General features: G+C 47.6%; 2 protein-coding genes and 1 long non-coding RNA gene across 6 annotated transcripts in view; all 3 read left to right on the top strand.

Moving 5' to 3' along the window:
- Positions 1-8,466, top strand: part of GATA4 (GATA binding protein 4) — a 31,008-nt gene extending 22,542 nt beyond the window's left edge. For both annotated transcript variants that reach the window (XM_051812220.1, XM_051812211.1), the window contains exons 3-6: positions 503-628; positions 1,901-1,988; positions 2,262-2,404; positions 3,703-8,466. In XM_051812220.1, the coding sequence (XP_051668180.1) occupies positions 503-628; positions 1,901-1,988; positions 2,262-2,404; positions 3,703-3,885 (540 nt within the window). In that variant the 3' untranslated portion in view covers positions 3,886-8,466. The remainder of the gene's footprint in view (positions 1-502; positions 629-1,900; positions 1,989-2,261; positions 2,405-3,702) is intronic.
- The window catches only part of LOC127482349 (uncharacterized), a 91,388-nt gene that overhangs the window by 60,848 nt on the left and 14,266 nt on the right, over positions 1-16,274 (top strand). The gene's annotated exons all lie outside the window — the stretch shown is intronic.
- On the top strand, positions 9,564-15,057 carry NEIL2 (nei like DNA glycosylase 2). Of its 3 annotated transcripts, none has more exons than XM_051812303.1 (5): positions 9,564-9,647; positions 11,931-12,246; positions 13,024-13,349; positions 14,042-14,238; positions 14,587-15,057. In XM_051812303.1, the coding sequence occupies exons 2-5, from the start codon at positions 12,109-12,111 to the stop codon at positions 14,901-14,903; spliced, it is 978 nt and encodes a 325-aa protein (XP_051668263.1). In that variant the 5' UTR covers positions 9,564-9,647; positions 11,931-12,108; the 3' UTR covers positions 14,904-15,057. The 3 variants fall into 3 exon arrangements, with proteins under 3 accessions (XP_051668263.1, XP_051668271.1, XP_051668258.1); XM_051812311.1 differs by having other exon boundaries at positions 9,581-9,647; positions 12,058-12,246; XM_051812298.1 differs by lacking the exon at positions 9,564-9,647 and having other exon boundaries at positions 11,636-12,246.

Below are 16,274 nucleotides of genomic sequence, written 5' to 3'. Positions count from 1 at the left end.
AGAGGTTCAGGCTAGGCATCAGTAAGAATTTCTTCACTGAAAAGGTGGTCAAGCATTGAAAGGGGCTGCCCAGGGAGGTGGTGGAGTCCCCATCCCTGGAGGTGTTCAAGAAACTACTGGACATGACACTCAGTGCTCTGGTCTGGTTGACAAGGCGAGGATCAAAGGTTGCACTTGATGATCTTGGAGGTCTTTTCCAACCTAAATGATTCTATTTTATGTCTCTGGCACCATCTGAGATGTGCCAGGACAGCTGAGACATCCTGGCAGGCATGAGGCAGTGGAAAGGCAGTGGAGCAGAAGCCGAAAGGCGAGAGAGGCAGCAAAAGGCAGCTGTGTCACCCACTGCAAAAGACAAGAAAGAGGAAAAAACAGAGAAATAAGAGAGGCAAGAGGAAAGGAAAACCTGGGGCATACTGGTGTGAGCTCACTGGGATCTGGGACACTGCTAGTGGCAACAGGGGAGGGCTGATGAGTTTTCTCTCTCTGCATCTCCCCGCAGTCGGCGTCTCGCCGCGTCGGCCTCTCCTGTGCCAACTGCCACACGACCACAACCACGCTGTGGCGCAGGAACGCCGAGGGAGAGCCCGTCTGCAACGCCTGTGGACTCTACATGAAGCTCCATGGGGTAACGTGGATCAACACAGTGATTTCTACTCTCTGTGGGAGGGTGCCCATAGCACCAAGCCGGGAATTGGGTTCTTCACACAACTCTGTGCTCTCCTGGAGCTGTTCTTCCTGCTGTTCCTTTGGGTTTTAGTGCCCCTGAACATCCTGGTTATACTGGCAAGGGATGCATGCAGGGCATTTCTCACATGCTCATTAGGTCCCCTCTGCAACAAAGTCTTAAAACCTAATAAAACCAGGTCCAGATTCTTCCCACCTAAATTCAGGCCCAGATTCTCCCCACCTAGCTCCTCCACCAGGGTGTCAGATCCCAGCTACAGCTTGGCTGCAGACTTGTCAGGGACTGATGGGTGACTTTTCTTGCAGAAAAGTCTAGACAGTCTCTTCCTGTCAGTGGGGGCTTTGTGTATTGATGTCATGTGTGATATATCCAGAAGAGTCCTGCTGGAGGCCAAGGCATAGCAGGACTTCAAGATGCAAATCTTCAACCTTTCTCTCATCAGTCAGTGACAACAGGACCACCCCCATGGCAGATTCAGAGGCCTTCAACACCCTGGTGGTCTCTTAGTGGCCAACCCCAGCCCATGGCAGAGGGGTTGGAACTAGATGGTCTTTAAGATCCCTTCCAACCCAAACCATTCCAGGATTCTATGACTGTTGCTCCTAGCAATTTTATACACCTTTAAATACAATAAAAATCATATAAAGCAATAAATAATTGCTTTATTTTCCTGTATTTATTGCTTGAACAGTTTATACCTGACTAAATTTGCTTTCAGTGATGTTCAGCGACTCAGAGTAGACGGATTCATGAGAGACAGGTCAAAGCTGGAAAACAAGTGGGAAGCCTTACCAATTATTCCTAGAAATCCCAGCATGTTTCTGACTGTCCCACTTCAGTGAGATCAGCTCCTAAGGGGGGTCACCCCACACAGGCTTGGTACCTTTCCCAAAAGCAGTTATTAGCCAGAAAGAATGTTTTTGTTCTGAGTTATACAGGAAATTCAATCAGATGAGTTGTTCCTTCTGGCCTTAAAACACTCAGTACCCAAGGTGTGAGCTGCCTACCTATTCCCATTTGGATGCACATCCTGGAGCACTGACATCTCTCTTCACACAGAAGAGACCAGGGAATCTGGGCTCCATCTTGTTGCTGTTTCCAGTTAAATCACCTGGTTTTCATGGAGCCCACAAGGTAGAGCTGGAATCACGTTCTCCTAGATAACCTTAAGGACCCTCAGAAACCAATGGGCTTTTATATTTGGATCCACAGGTTCCCAGGCCTTTAGCAATGAGAAAAGAGGGCATTCAGACGAGGAAGCGCAAGCCGAAGAACCTTAACAAAACAAAGACACCAGCAGGTGAGTGTTGAACAGGAGGAGTTTATGATATGTGTACAAGTTTGCATTTGTGTTTCTGACCACGCTGTTGTATGAGCCAGAGATCCAACCACAAAACAGGCTGATTTTCCAGAAGAAATGGGGAATGTCTGAATGCCTCTCAGCAGCAACAAAGCCCTTCCCGCTACTTTTTAATCTGTTTTTACCACACTAACTTCTTGGCGGGTGGGTGGGTACGGCTCTGCACTGAAAGGTCTTTGGAAAGAGCCTGGTTTTCCACCTGCTTTCTCCCAGGCCCATCCAGCAGCGAGAGTCTTACCCCGACCACCAGCTCCACCAGCAGCAGCAGCAGCGCCACGACCACCGAGGAAATGCGGCCCATAAAAACCGAGCCCGGGCTCTCATCTCACTACGGGCACCCCAGCCCGGTTTCTCAGGTACAGAGGGGAGGTGATGGCAGTGGGACAAAGATGGGAATTTGGACAGTGGACTTGGGGGGAAGAACATCCTCAAAATGTTACTTAGGTACTTATAGGTAAGTACCTGAAAGGAGCTTACAAGAAAGATGGAGAGAGACTTTTTACAAGGCCCTGGAGTGACAGGACAAGGGGGAATGGCTTCAAACTGAAAGAGAGTAGGTTTAGATTGGATATTAATAAGAAATTCTTCCCTGTGAGGATGGTGAGGCAGTGGAACAGGTTGCCCAGAGAAGCTGTGGCTGCCCCATCCCTGGAAGTGTCCAAGGCCAGGCTGGACAGGGCTTGGAACAACCTGGGATAGTGGAAGGTGTCCCTGCCCAGGGCAGGGGGTTGGAATGAGATGATTTTTAATATCCTTTCCAACCCAACCCATTCTATGATTCTACGAATCTCTATGGAAAAAGGCTGCTTCTTTTCACCTCAGGGGTCTAGGAGTTCCCAGTGAGAGATTTATCCTTCAGGATGGGGTAAAACCTCAGATTTTTGTCAATTAGGCTTTTTAATGATGTGTGGCTGTTCTAAACAGACAACAGGAAGTAGCAGCTTTTTTTAAAACATTAAATTCTGCAGTTTGAAAATATTAAATTCTTTTTAGTTGGGCAGCTTTACATGTCCCATAGCAGAAAAATACCCATTACCTTTCTATGATTTGATCTGTCTTGAGCAAGGGAAACCCTGGCAATATTTCCCTACTTTCTCTGCACTGGCTGGCTGAGTGTTGGGTGATATGAGCATGAGGGCAGAGAGCTGCAGGGTAAAGTGGTGTGATCTGTACCACAGCCACCACTAGATGTCTGCGGACCAGCACGATGTGGATTCACACAAGATGTTTTCATTTGAAAGCCAGAAGAGCCCAAGGCCAACGAAATTTTAAGCCTTGGGAAGCAAAATGATAATTTCTGACATTTAAAAGAGAACCACATGGCATGTGTGCAGCAGTAGGAAAGAACGGGTCTTTCCCTGGAAGTGTTCAACACCAGGTAGGACAGGGCTTTGAGCAACCTGGTCTAGTGGAAGGTGTCCCTGCCCATGGCAGGGGGGTTGGAACAAGATGGTCTTTAAAGTCCCTTCCAACCCAGACCATTCTGTGATTCCATGATTCTAGAAAAAGAAGGAAAGAGACTGCCCAAGGTATCACACACAAGCTGCAATCTGCAGCAAATCCAGAGACATTATTACAATAGCACCAGCTAAGTGGATTCACATGTTCCTCTATGGTTGGAAGGTTTGTTCACAGGATTCTCCTTTTTCCACAGGCATTCTCAGTCTCTGCCATGTCCGGCCATGGATCCTCCATTCATCCTGTGATCTCAGCTCTGAAGCTTTCCCCACAGGGTTACCAGTCAGCCATCAGCCAGTCTCCCCAAACCAGCTCCAAACAGGACTCCTGGAACAGCCTGGTGTTAGCTGAGAACCACGGGGACATCATAACTGCATAACCTGGGCTCCCACCCACCAACTTCAGGCTGATCCGCTCAAGAGATGAAGAAGATGCCACGTCAATGTTGTTTCCCACCTCCCCTGCTCTCCTGCCTTCTCTTTCCTTTGTGAGATGTTCCAGCAAAGAGGTAAAGAGGACTGATCTGAGGTTCAGGAGAGCTCTAATGAAGCAGAGACTAAAATCTCAAAGTAACTACTGGATACGAAGCATTTTCCCCCACTTTAAATGAGCCTCTCTATTTGATTGTCATCACCTTCGATGAAACACACAGATGGACCCAGTTCTTGAGTTTTATTTAAAAAGATCTGGTATTTGAGACTCTGACAATGGTGGAGCAGAGACACTTCTTTTCTTCTGTCACCATCCATTCTCTCCCTGACCAGAAGAAAATGCCACTGTCTTCTCATTACCCAAATTCTGTGATCTTCCACCAAATGGAGCCAGTTCCAGAACAGTTTGCTGAACAGACTTCACTAGAGATTCTTTAGTGGCTTTAGTGGATTTGATATGATCTAGGGCAGAGAAAAAAAGAGACACCTCCCCCTCCTCAGCTCACACATGTAGAGTACTATCTTTATTTTCCTAGATGGTCTGGAAAGCTGATGAATGTCTGTATTTAATAGTAACTCCTTTCCTATTTATCATTACGAAATCATGGGACTGTGTTTCCAAGAGGTTGTTGGCTCAGCCTGGAGAAGGTCTGTCCAAAGTCAAAGTAGGATTTTGGAAGAAGGAACCTGCTGGAAGTAGATAGAGGAGATCCACGTTGGTAATCAAATCCGGGAGGAAATGGCTGGGCTCTTCCCTTATGGATAGTAACAAGCCAGGCTTAGAGATGATTCAAGTGCACAGCAAGTGAAAGATGCTCTTCTAACGCTGCTGTGCCACTGCTTTTGAGACAGATAATTTAATTATTTTGCCTACTTTTATGTTGGTTTGGATGTCATTGATGAAATCTGACTGTCACTTCTTTTTGGCTGTACTGTGAGTGCCCACTTTCTCCCCTAACAGCTGGCTCGTGACCATTTCCCACATCTAATCCTTTAGGATTTCACCTCTGGCAACAAGCAAAGGCTCCAGCCTCTCATGGAGGTGGCAGGGGCTGTTTTCTTTACCAAACGTGCACAGACTTGCTTGCCTGCAAGAGAAGTGTAACTCCATTCCTGCATGAGTACTAAACAAGACTTGTCTATTTTCTTGCCCATATGGCTCTCAAGAACCAGGGAATTGTAGCAAATGGAGTTGGAAGAGGTGCTGAGAGCTCACTGACTCATTCCCTTTTCCTAAAGGGATCAATTCTTCCTAACCCAGCCCTGCCTACTCTGTCTTTAGCATGTGCTTAACAAACTCCAGCATTGCAGATGCCACAGCTCCCCTGTGCAGTCCAAGTTCTTCACCAGATGCTTGCCATGGTGTTTTCATCAATATTTCCAAGGAGAGACAGCTTTGCCTGTCTAGGCAGAGAATTTTTGGGAGACCTTATCCTACAAGATTCTCCACCCTTGTTTCTGTCCCCTCTCAAACTCTGTTCCCCTTCCTGTCTTCCCAGCTCCTCTCTTTTCCTCCCTGCATCCATAACTCGAGTATGGAACTACCAAGTGAAAATTTCTAAGAGGGATTGTGCATCCCTCCCAAATGTGCCATCCTCTGTCTCCTGCTGTTCAACATTCCCACAGGGAGTGTTTCCACCCAAACACCAGGCTTGGTGAAGAGGAAAGCCACGTGCAGGTTTGAAGCAAAAGAAGGGCATCGTGTTGTCTTTGTCTGAACTCACCATTTTCCTCCTTAGCCTCTCTAAGGAGAAGGATTCAATTGGATTGGTCATAAGAAAGACTAGGACTGGCACAGCAGAGACCTGGACCCTTCCACATTCCCTCTGCTCTCCGTAACTCAGATTGGGAGGGATTTGGAGGGGTGACAGAGCCTCTGCAATCCCTAGAGAAAAACACCATGGCAATGGTGCCATGGGAACGGCTGCATGATGTTTGCACCAGAGTTTCCACCCTGCCTTGCTGGGCTAATGTAGTGTTTAGCCTCATTAGTGCTAATTACAGATGAGGAAAAGACATTTGTGAAACATGAATAAAAATAAATGAGATTTTGTGATTCTGCTCAGGCCTGGCAGGCTGCAGAGAGGAGGAGAAAAAGCACATAAAAATATGAATTTGGGGTGAAAACACAAAGGTGTTCCTCCGTTGGCGTGAAGATTTTTAACCATCCTCCTCCTTGAACTAAATTCCTTTGTAAATGACACTTGAACTCTCTTGGGATCTGCCTGTGAATTCCTGGCCATAACAGAGCACCACAACATGCATGAACCACTTGGCTTATGCACATATTGGAGATACCCAGAACTAACCTGGATAACCTGAGAGAAAGGGGAGCAGGTGGCCTCCTGGAGAGGAGCTGAAGTCCAGATCAACACCTCCCCCCATTTCTCTTACCATACTGATGCTCCCATTGGTTCTGCCCACCCTGCCTTATTGCTGTGCTCCTCCTCCTCCCCTCAAAGCCAAAAATCTCTGGTGGAATTTGTCTCCTGTCCTTAAAACACTCCAAGATATCATAAAGGACTCTGCTTGCAATGCCAGGGGGGAAAATCCCTGCAGAACATAAGTGTGGTTATGCTCCCTCAGGTTATCTAAATGACCACAGCAGAGATTTATTAAATGGTTTTTAGCCTTTCTCAAAGCCTTAAAAATAATTCTTGAAACAGAGTGAGAAGCATTCACAAGACCCTAATGGCAGAACAAGATGTCTGCTTTCAAAAGGTGAAGCTCTGGGGGCTGTGAGAACAACTTTAGGCTTAGAGGACAACTACTTAGAGGTCGAATTCAGCTCTTTTGTCCCCCAATTTGCACCAGAAGCAGTAGAAGTTTGGCTACACCTGGTTCTGCAGTTATTTTCAATCACCCAAAACTGTTGTAAAGCTATTTTTGATCCAGGAACATTTATTCTGGCCAACATTGATATCAAGGTGCTTAGAGACTGACTTCAAATGCAGCGCCATCATTTTAGGTGGTGTACAAACTCACCATAAATGACAGGTCCTCTCCTTCAGAGCTCATAATGATCAAATTACAGAGTAATTTAAATCAGAAGGGATGAGATCAGATTTCTCAGGGACTTGCTCAGGCACCTTTTGAATATTCCCAAGGACGGAAACCCTGCCGCCTCTCTGATTTCCTGTTCCAGTGTTTGACCACCCTCATGGTGCAAATGTTTTTCCACATAAATGTTAGATTATGATAAGAGGCAGAATCTTCAGTAAATTAATTGCTCAGACTTGGGGAGTCCCAAGCAACAAGTCACTGTGGGAAGTTGAATGTTGTCTCAAAGCCCAGGAATCACACAAAGCCCCTTCTCAAAGGTGGGAGCTGGGAAGGCCAATGCAGGAGGACAAACTCTGGAAGTGACTGATGAAGGGATACTCAGAAGACAAGAGGATAAAAGTGCCACCAACCTTCAGGACACTCAGCTCCTTCTAGCAGGAGGGGTAACTCACAAAATTCCAGGTTCCACATGAGCTCTGCTTTCCTACCCATGATGGGGGGAGCATTTCGAACCTGCTTTGGTAATTAAACTAGATATAATTATTAGAGACCCAGACAAGGTAATTATTGCTATTAGTATTGCTATTATTGCTGGAGAACCTTGTGAGAACCATTCCAGGCCAGGTCCTCCACAAATGCAGGACTGAGAACTATCCCTGCTCTGAGGAGCGAGAGGGAAAGAGCCCACTCCTGCAAAACACTTCAGCACGAATATAAATGCATTTGTGGGACTTGTTCCCACAGAGATCATCACTAATCATGAAAATGTTAGTGCTGAAAGGTTTTGCAGCACAAGGTTTGGTTGTGTCAAACCAGACCTTGGCAATGGCTCAGCGGCCACCAAAGTGAGATGAGCAGCTGAAAAGCAGGATGGGGAGACAGGGCGGTAAAAAGGTCACTTAACCATTTCCAAATGTCTTTGCTCTTTGTGGAAGTGCAATATCTTGATTCACTTCAGCTATTCTTTGTAAACTGATCAGAAGAGATCCTTGGATCACTTGCAATCTTATGGGCTTAGATGGAGAGGGTGCAATCAGGAGGAGCTCAGGAATATTGCAAGGGAGCTTTAAAACCAATCACCAACTCAATGCAACATTGAAGCTGTGACTATGTTTTGTTTTGCCTTTTTTTTCTCCCCATGTATAAAGTTTGAAGCTTCCCATGTCATCTGGGAAAGTCTCATGGAAACAGACATTTCTTTGTAAGGGGGAGAGGGAAACCAACCAACTGAACAAGCTGTAATTATTTAAAGATGTAAAAAAATATCTATTATGAAGTAGTATGGCTACCAATCCACGTAACTTCTACACCTTTAGAACTAATGGAAATAAAACAATGATAATAAAATCAGAAGGTTTCTGCTTGAGTCTGTCTGCCCTCATGGGCTTCTTGGAGAGGGATGGGGGTAAATGATAAGATATTAAGTGCACCTGGAGAAGAAATTGTGCAGTGAGTCATGTCCCAGGAAGCTCATAAGGATAGAATTACAGAGTGATTTTGAGTCAGAAGGGAAAAAGATCAGGTTTTTCAAAGCCCTGTTCAGTCAAGTTTTGAATATTCCCAAAGATGAAAATCTGCTACCTCTCTGGGTTCCTGTTCCAGTATCTGACCATCCTCATGGAGGAAATGTTTTTGCAAGTCACAGAATCATAGAAAAATAGAATGTTAAGGGATTGCAAGGAACCTTAGAGACCGTCCAGTTCCAATTCCTTGCCATGGGCAGGAACACCTTCCACTAGCCCAGGTTGCTCCAAGCCCTGTCCAACCTGGCCTTGAACACTTCCAGGGATGGGGCAGCCACAGCTTCTCTGGGCAACCTACTCCAGTGTCTCACCATCCTCACAGTAAACAATTTATTCCTAATATCTGTTTCCCCTTTAAATGTGTAGCCACATAAATGTTAGATTATAATGAGAGCTACAATCTTTAGTAAATTAATTGCTCAGACAAGCAATGAGTCATTGCAGGAGACTGAATGTTGTCCCCAAGCCCTAGAGCCACACAGAGCCTCTTCTGTAGAAGTTGGGATGGCCAATGCAGGATGACAAATTCCAGAAGTGACAGACTCAGCAATGGAGCAACTCAAAGCCAGGATAGACCAGAAATGCCCTGGGCTGCAACTGCCCCATCCTGGAAGTGTCCGAGGCCAGGTTGGATGGGGTTTGGAGCAACCTGGGATATTGGAAGGTGTCCTTGCTCATGGCAGGGGGTTGGAAGGAGATGACCTTTCAGGTCACTTCCAACCCAAAATATTCTGTGACTCTGTGATTTTAATGCAAGTGAGGAAAAGCACCAGTGTGTTTTCCATGGAGCTGGGAACACCCCCAAAAGCACAGAGCAGAAAAGCCCCTCAGGGCACTCTAATAACACTGTGATTTATCGGTTTGGTCTTCTCACTAACATTTTTTCAATTAGTCAGCTATTCTTCGGCCTAAAGCCTTTCACCTGAACTCAGAGGCAACACCCTCAAGCCAAAATCACGTTTATAAGAGCTGTGCTCAGCCACCCCCACCCTCTGCAGGAGCACAGCCCCCGCAGAAGCACCCACCCTTCTTCCCAGGGTGCCCAGCTTCCTTCCCAGTCCAACCAGACCCTCGAGACCGGTACAACTGGTGGAGAGCACCTGAAACCCGCCCACTCCCTCCCCCACCAGCCAACTGAGAAGCTCTCCTGAGATTTGGGGGGAGGGCCCTCCTCCCCCATAAAAGTAGGTGGATGGAAGGGGTTTGGTTGCAGAAAGGTCTGCTGGGGTGGGTAGAGGAGACCGTGAAAGTGCTGTGGGAGGTGGTTGGGGGCAGAGGAAGAGAAACTGGAGACTGTGGAGCCTGGAGGAGCAGTAGGGGGGGAAGGCTGCCCACCCTCCTCCCCGAATGGATGCACAGGGGTTGGCCTGGGGAGAGCTGCGTCTTAAAAGCTGGATGTAGGAATGTGGGGGTTTTGGGAAGTGCAGTGGGTGCTTCCACTGCCCTGGGGAGATGTGGGTGAGAATGTGGGGTGGAATTCAGGGCTTGGTTGTTTTGGAGAGCTGCAAATTGGTGCTTGGCTGAGTGTGAGAAGATGGGAAGCTCTGCACCCCTCTGATTGCATGTGGAGAGTCAGGGCTGCACCTTGAAATCCCTGCAGAAGCCTCCTACAGGGGTGTAAGGTCACAGTGGGATTTTCTGCCATCCCTGGGTGTAGGTGAGCTGGCAGAGCTGGCTTGGGGCAGCTGAACCTGGGCAGCCTTGACCTTGCTCTGTTCTGCTGTGGGTTCCTGGCTTCTGTCTGAGCGCAAGGACTGGAAATGAGCCCGTACAGGGGGGAGGATTTCTCCTGGAAGCCTGGCTCTGTGCCTCAGACCTGTGGAGGTACCAGCTCAGGTGGTCATGCTCCTGGAGAGATGGGTGTCATGCCCTGCAGAGGGCTGGGGTTGGTCACCCTCCTCTTCCTCCTTGGAGTGCGGAGCATTTTGGAAGAGACTGAAGTAGGTCTAGAGGAAGAAGGTGAAGTAGGGAGGTCCATGGAGAGAAGGGGATCAGAGACAGCAGATGCTGATTGTTCTGATGTCCTGGGTAACAGGGCAGTTTCTCCTCTTGAAAAGGAGCATTTTTCTGCTGTCAGAGGGGCTACAACAGGGGGAGTGTGGGCATTAACACATTATAGAGTGCCCAGCACTTCCAGTCTCTCACAATGAGCCTGTTAAGAACTGAATCAGCAGCTGCCTGACATGAAGCCAGTGCCTGGATAATCAGGGCAGACCCCTTGGATGACCTGTGTCCAGCAGCCAAATGCTGCTCCAGGGATCAAGACTTCTGGTGCCTTTGGCAGCACAAGTATCTCTTTAGCTGTCTTTTAATCTGCCTGTTGATCATCACAATATGCAGATTTTTTGGGGTGAAACCGGAGCAGGCCTGTGAATAATTATCCCATGTCCTTGGAGACAGAGGACTAAAGTTCAGTCTTTTACCCTGGTAAAGCTGGTTTGTGTGACCACTTAATATCTGTACCTGGATTTAAGACATTAAATTAATGTTCTCTGACATGTTTTCCTTTTGAGCCCTTCTGAGAGGGATTTGGTTTGTGCTGCAGCACAGGAAGGCTTTTACAGGCCTTGCCTGCTTCCTGTTGAAGGTATCCCACACCTTGCTGCTCCTCACAGTTGTCCCTTCACTATGGCAGGAGCACATGGCACTGGAAGCTTTGGTTTTAGTCAATCTGAGCTGATGCAAACATGGGCTGCTGTCTCTGAGCCAGCCCAGGCAGCAGAAGAAGCTGAGATGCTGGAATGAGGTGGGAATGGCTTTTCTGGTGGGGGACCATGCATAGGATTGCTGTTGATTTTCACATGAAGCTGTCTCAGAACTGTGCCTCAGAGCCTTCTACTGAGTGCTGTGGAGCTTGGAAGTGAGCCTCTGGTCAGTGCTGGACTCTGGGAGAATTGGCACCATGGGATGAAAGCCAGACTGAGCTTTCCTGTACACCCAGTCCTGGCAGAAATCCTCAGAAGAGCTGCAAGTGACTGGGATTTCATGCCAGAAATAACTCCTTATATACTGGTGTGACTTCCTGCAGGGAGCCACAGGATGCTGTAGGATGGTGCTGCTTCATCTCCCCCTCATCTAGAGTCTTCTGATCCCAGATGCTGTTAGTAGAGTGTAGGAATGCTCCCTAACTGGTTACATCTCATTGCAATCAGTGGGAAAAGTAAGGGGTGGAGATGTGCTAACTCCAGAGCAGCACTTTCCATGGTGACTGTATCAGGAAAAAGATAGGTCACTGGCCTGTGCTGGTTCTGGGTCATTAATCATAAAATCACAGAATGATTTGGGTTGAAGGGACCTTAAAGATCATCTAGATCCCACCCTGTGCTGGGGCAGGGACACCTTCACTAGACCAGGAGAAAGGACTTTTGGAGATCCCCAGGCCAAATTCCTGCTTGTGGAGTGAAAAACTGCCGTTAGAGCAGGTTATTATTCAGGGCTGTGTTTGATTAAATTACATATATTCCCAGGGATGAAAACTCCTTCAGCTCCTAGGTCCTCAAAGAAACTTAAGGAAGAAGACTGGGGTGAGGAGACGGTGGTGAGCTCTGCCTCTGACTGGTTTTGTGTATTTCTGAGTGGCAACTTCCCTTCAAGTTTAGGGAAGAGTGTGAGAAGGACCTGCTAATCTCTCAACAACTGCTGGAGATGCCAGAGGGCCCATCTGTAAGGAAGTTCCAGCTGCTGACCTCCCCTTTTGTGGGACAAATGGTGGCCAAGGTGGGGGGAAGCAGCCAAAAGATCAACGTGACTGACCTGAATGCCCTGAGGCTCCAGGACTCCCAGGTGAGCTGTGCTAAAAGATGACAAGTCTCAGGGAAACCACCCTTGTCCTCCATCTGGGTCATAGAAGGTGCAGAACCTGGGAGTGTTTCCCTCAGGGTTTCCCCTGGCTAAGCTGAGATGTCTGTGCTGTTGATATATATATGAGATGGTCACACTGGGTTGGTCCTGCTGGAGGCTTCACTTGCCTGACATCCCTCAGATGATGATTTGGACCTGACTGGCCAAACGCTGGTGCAGCCCCAGCTCAGATTAAAAGTGGGAAGCAAAATTGAGAAGCACAAAGTGCCCGCAGCAAAAGGTGGTGAGGTGAATCAGAAATGATGACAGATTTCACAACCCTGAGTGTCTCTTCTGGTGTGTCTCTTTGGCCTGACAGAAGCCTCAGGGAGAGATTTACATTTGAGTGGCATCTAAGTACCTTGTGTTTTTTAAGGAATGCTGAGAGGATGCCTGCAGCCCTGATGGGAATGGCTTAGATGCTGATGAATTCTGTGTTCGGGGTGGGGTGATGTGCCCTCTGTCTAAAAGAGGCTGTAGAAAATAGTCACTTGTATGGAAACAGCCAGAGGAAGTGTTCCTCTCTAAATCCCCAGTATATCCCTGAAAATGTTCCAAGTCAAGTTGGATGAGGCCTGAACAACCTGGTCTAGTGGAAGATGTCATTGCCCATGGCAGGGGGTTGGAATGAGATTATCTTTAAGGTCCCTTCCAACCCAAAGCAGCCTGTGATTCTATGATCCTATATGGATCCTTAGTACAGCCCACCTCTTTCCTCAGGTTCACGGGAAGAACTTGTACCTGGCATTTGTGGCAGCTGAAAGTCCCTCAGGACCAACTGCAGAAGAGACAGTGCTGCAGAAAGAGGCTGCTGCTGTGGCAGGTTCTTTTGTCCAGGAAGGGCAAGAACAGGTTTGTGCTCCCCATCCCCAGGATGAGGAGCTGCAGGAACTCCAGCACTCGAGGTCTGAAGCCCCAGAAGCAGCAGAAGGTCCAGGCCACTGGCTGCGCTTCCACTTCGGCTTGTTCGGCAGCGTCCGGGCAAACGAGTTCTCCAGAGCAAACAGAGCCAATAAAAGGGGGGACTGGAGGGACCCTGTACCCAGGTATTTCGTGGAGCCCTCTCTCTCCCTGCCTCTCATTCTGGAGAGGCACTCTTCTATCCAAACTAAATTTGCCTGGGGGTGCTCTTAGCCTTGATTTTTCTCTGATAATTCCTAAGATAAGTGGGCACGAGAGATGGTGTGAGTGGGTGTGGGGTGTGTTCGATCTGCAGTGGAATTGTGGGATGCATGTTGCCTGCCAGCTTGGGGATCACAGTACCAGCTCTGTTACCATTTTTATCTTAGAGAAGTTTTAGGATGCCAGGCTGAATCATGCTCTGAAGATGCCAGTTTCTCCCAGTTAAGTGTTTAAAAAAAGCCTTGGATGAATGGCAAATGTTTAGGGCAGCTGGAATCGCTGTACTTGTTAGGGACACACTCCCTGCACCACATCCTGCAGTCTTTTAAAGGATTACTTCATTTCTGTGCAAACATTTTTAGACGCAGTTTTTTGTGCTACTTTTGGTATTGGTTTCCCTGATCTGTGGACCCTACTGCTGGAGCCTTGGTCATCCAGGGACCACAGGGCAGGAGAAAGAATCCACACAACCTGTGGAGAGCTGTTCACCATCAGGTTTTGTGGCTGAAATCATTAAAGAGGCTACCTTAGCTTGAGACAGTGACCTGGTGCAGAATAGGACAAATGGTTCAAGGATGTTTCTGATGAGACACTTCTGCTTTTCTGCTTCTCCCAGGCTGATTCTCCACTTTGAGAGTGGAGGCTTCCTTGTTTTCTACAACTGCAGAATGCACTGGTGCTCCTCTCCAAGGGCTGATCCTGCTTCTGACATCCTGTCCATGGAGTTCCACCGTGGCCGGGCACTGGATGCCCTCCGTGCACCCAATCCCATCAGCTACACCCTCTTAGACCAAAGATACTTTTCAGGGCTGGGTGAGTTCCAGGGAACACTTGGCAGAGCAAGAAATGGAGGAAGGTGGGTAGGATGTCTGCAGATCCAGAGCTGCATGTCTGAGAGTTTTACTCCTTTGCCTTGTGGCTTCTGGTTCATCCAGCTGGGGGTACATGGTCATCTTCAAGTTCTGCTTCAAAGGTAGAGGGAAGAGAACTCTGTCCAGTCCAATCCCAGCTCTAAGTCTACTCCTTGCATGCCACCTCTGAAACAGGGAATGACATTGTTGGCTGTGATCCTTGAGGGCGAAGTCACAGATTGGAGCCAGAAGTCTGCATTATCTTGATTAGAAAGACCCTTATTGTCTCCTTATTTCTGTCCCTTTCCAGGAAACATCATTAAGAATGAGATTTTGTACCTGACCAAGATCCACCCACTAACACAAGGCTCTCTCTTGGCTCCCTCGGATCTGGAGCGTCTGCTGGACTGTGCCCTTCAGTTCAGCTCTGACTGGCTGCACCACAAGCTCCGTGGCCAAGGGCTGCACCCCCAGATCTACCAGAGGGAGCAGTGTCCCCTTGGCCATCCAGTGATGAAGGGAACTTTTGGACCACTGGGTGCCTTTAAAAGACTTACATGGTGGTGTCCTCAGTGCCAGCCTGAGGTGCTGCCAGGGGAAGGGGATCCTTCCCCAGTCACAGAGTGACCTGGCTTTGCATTCCTCCTTTCCTGGAGGGTGGTAGGTGATGTCTCAACCATGCTCCTAATTGCCTTGAGGAGGTCTTCTTGGTTTCTTTGAGCTGTTGAGTTTGGTTCTTAGTGACAATGAGCTGGCAGAGTTAAGTGCTCAGTGGAGGTCACAGGACTCACTGCAGTACTGAGTGGATACAGAAAGTAGTAAAGTGGTTGTACATGTCTTTTTTTTTCACAATGAACAGTATAAAAGGGTTTGACCAGGTATTTTGGTCACCCTGTTCAGACCACAGTGGATGGAAAGTTTAGAGTGTTGAGCAGGTGTTTGCTGTGGTCTGAAGTGACCCTATCCCTTGACCCCAGTGGGGTCAAAAAAAGCAGAACAGAGTATATCCCACTGCCTAAAAAGCTTGATTAATTAGAAATTAAATAATCCTGCCTCTGTTTGGAGCTGAATACCTGTGTGCTGGGTGTGGTTAAATGTGAGGGGCTGTTCCCTCTCTCAGATCTGACAGGAACAGCTCCCTCCTTTCAAGGGGACAAAACCTACGTCAGCAGTGCTTGGTGGAGCTCATCTTGTTCACGGGTTTCAGCTTTGTGGCAAACTGCCAAATCCAGATCTCACTGTAACAGTAAAAAAACCCTAAAAATACTGTGTGTGTGACAGAGATTGCATAAAATTTAGGATCTCCAAGGAAACCTGCAAGCAGAAAGGTTTGGAAATAGAGATGAAACCTTCTTTATTGAGCATCTCTGTATGTGAGGCAGGAGCTGCTGCTGTTCTCTCTCTGTGGATTTGGGTTTATTTTAACAAATTGTTTGCTTGAGGAAAAAAATAAAAGCTGGAAATGGAAAACTGGTGATGTTCATCTTAAATTCAGTGTGTCTTTTCTGGTGGTTTCTTGGTTAAAAACTGAGGTGCACAGGGAAATTCCAGCTACCTGGAATTGATTAACAGTCAGCTGTTTGGTGCTGCTTGTAGAGGATGGTACTAGGAGCTTTCCTCAGAAGTTTGTTTTAATGGGAACTGGATCTAAAGATGTACTGCAAATCAGCTGGGAATGCTAGAGGTAAACTCTGTTTTAGGCTGCTTCCCAGGCAAGTCTTGTGCAGCCTCTCCCCTGGGAACTGCAACACCCTTGAGTGATTGCAGGTTACAGGATTGCTGAATTAATAGGGTTACAGTGTCAAAGAAGGCAGTTGATGTTCTTTCTGATCCTATCCTGAAAGGTGTCAGTGAAACGCCCTTTCAGTGCCCTTACAAAACAAAGAATCATAGAATATCTTGAGTTGGAAGGGACCCATAAGGATGGTCAAAGTCCAACTTTGGAAGATAGTCACACACAATAAAAAACCCCAAAAGCTGAACCTCACACCTTTAAGG

The sequence above is a fragment of the Manacus candei genome, unplaced genomic scaffold (assembly GCF_025592945.1).
Source record: "Manacus candei isolate 608988 ecotype Guabito, Panama unplaced genomic scaffold, ASM2559294v1 h1tg000007l, whole genome shotgun sequence".
Classification (NCBI taxonomy): Eukaryota; Metazoa; Chordata; class Aves; order Passeriformes; family Pipridae; genus Manacus; species Manacus candei.
Note: the sequence above shows the minus strand (reverse complement) of the source record. Positions and strands in the feature narration are given on the sequence as shown.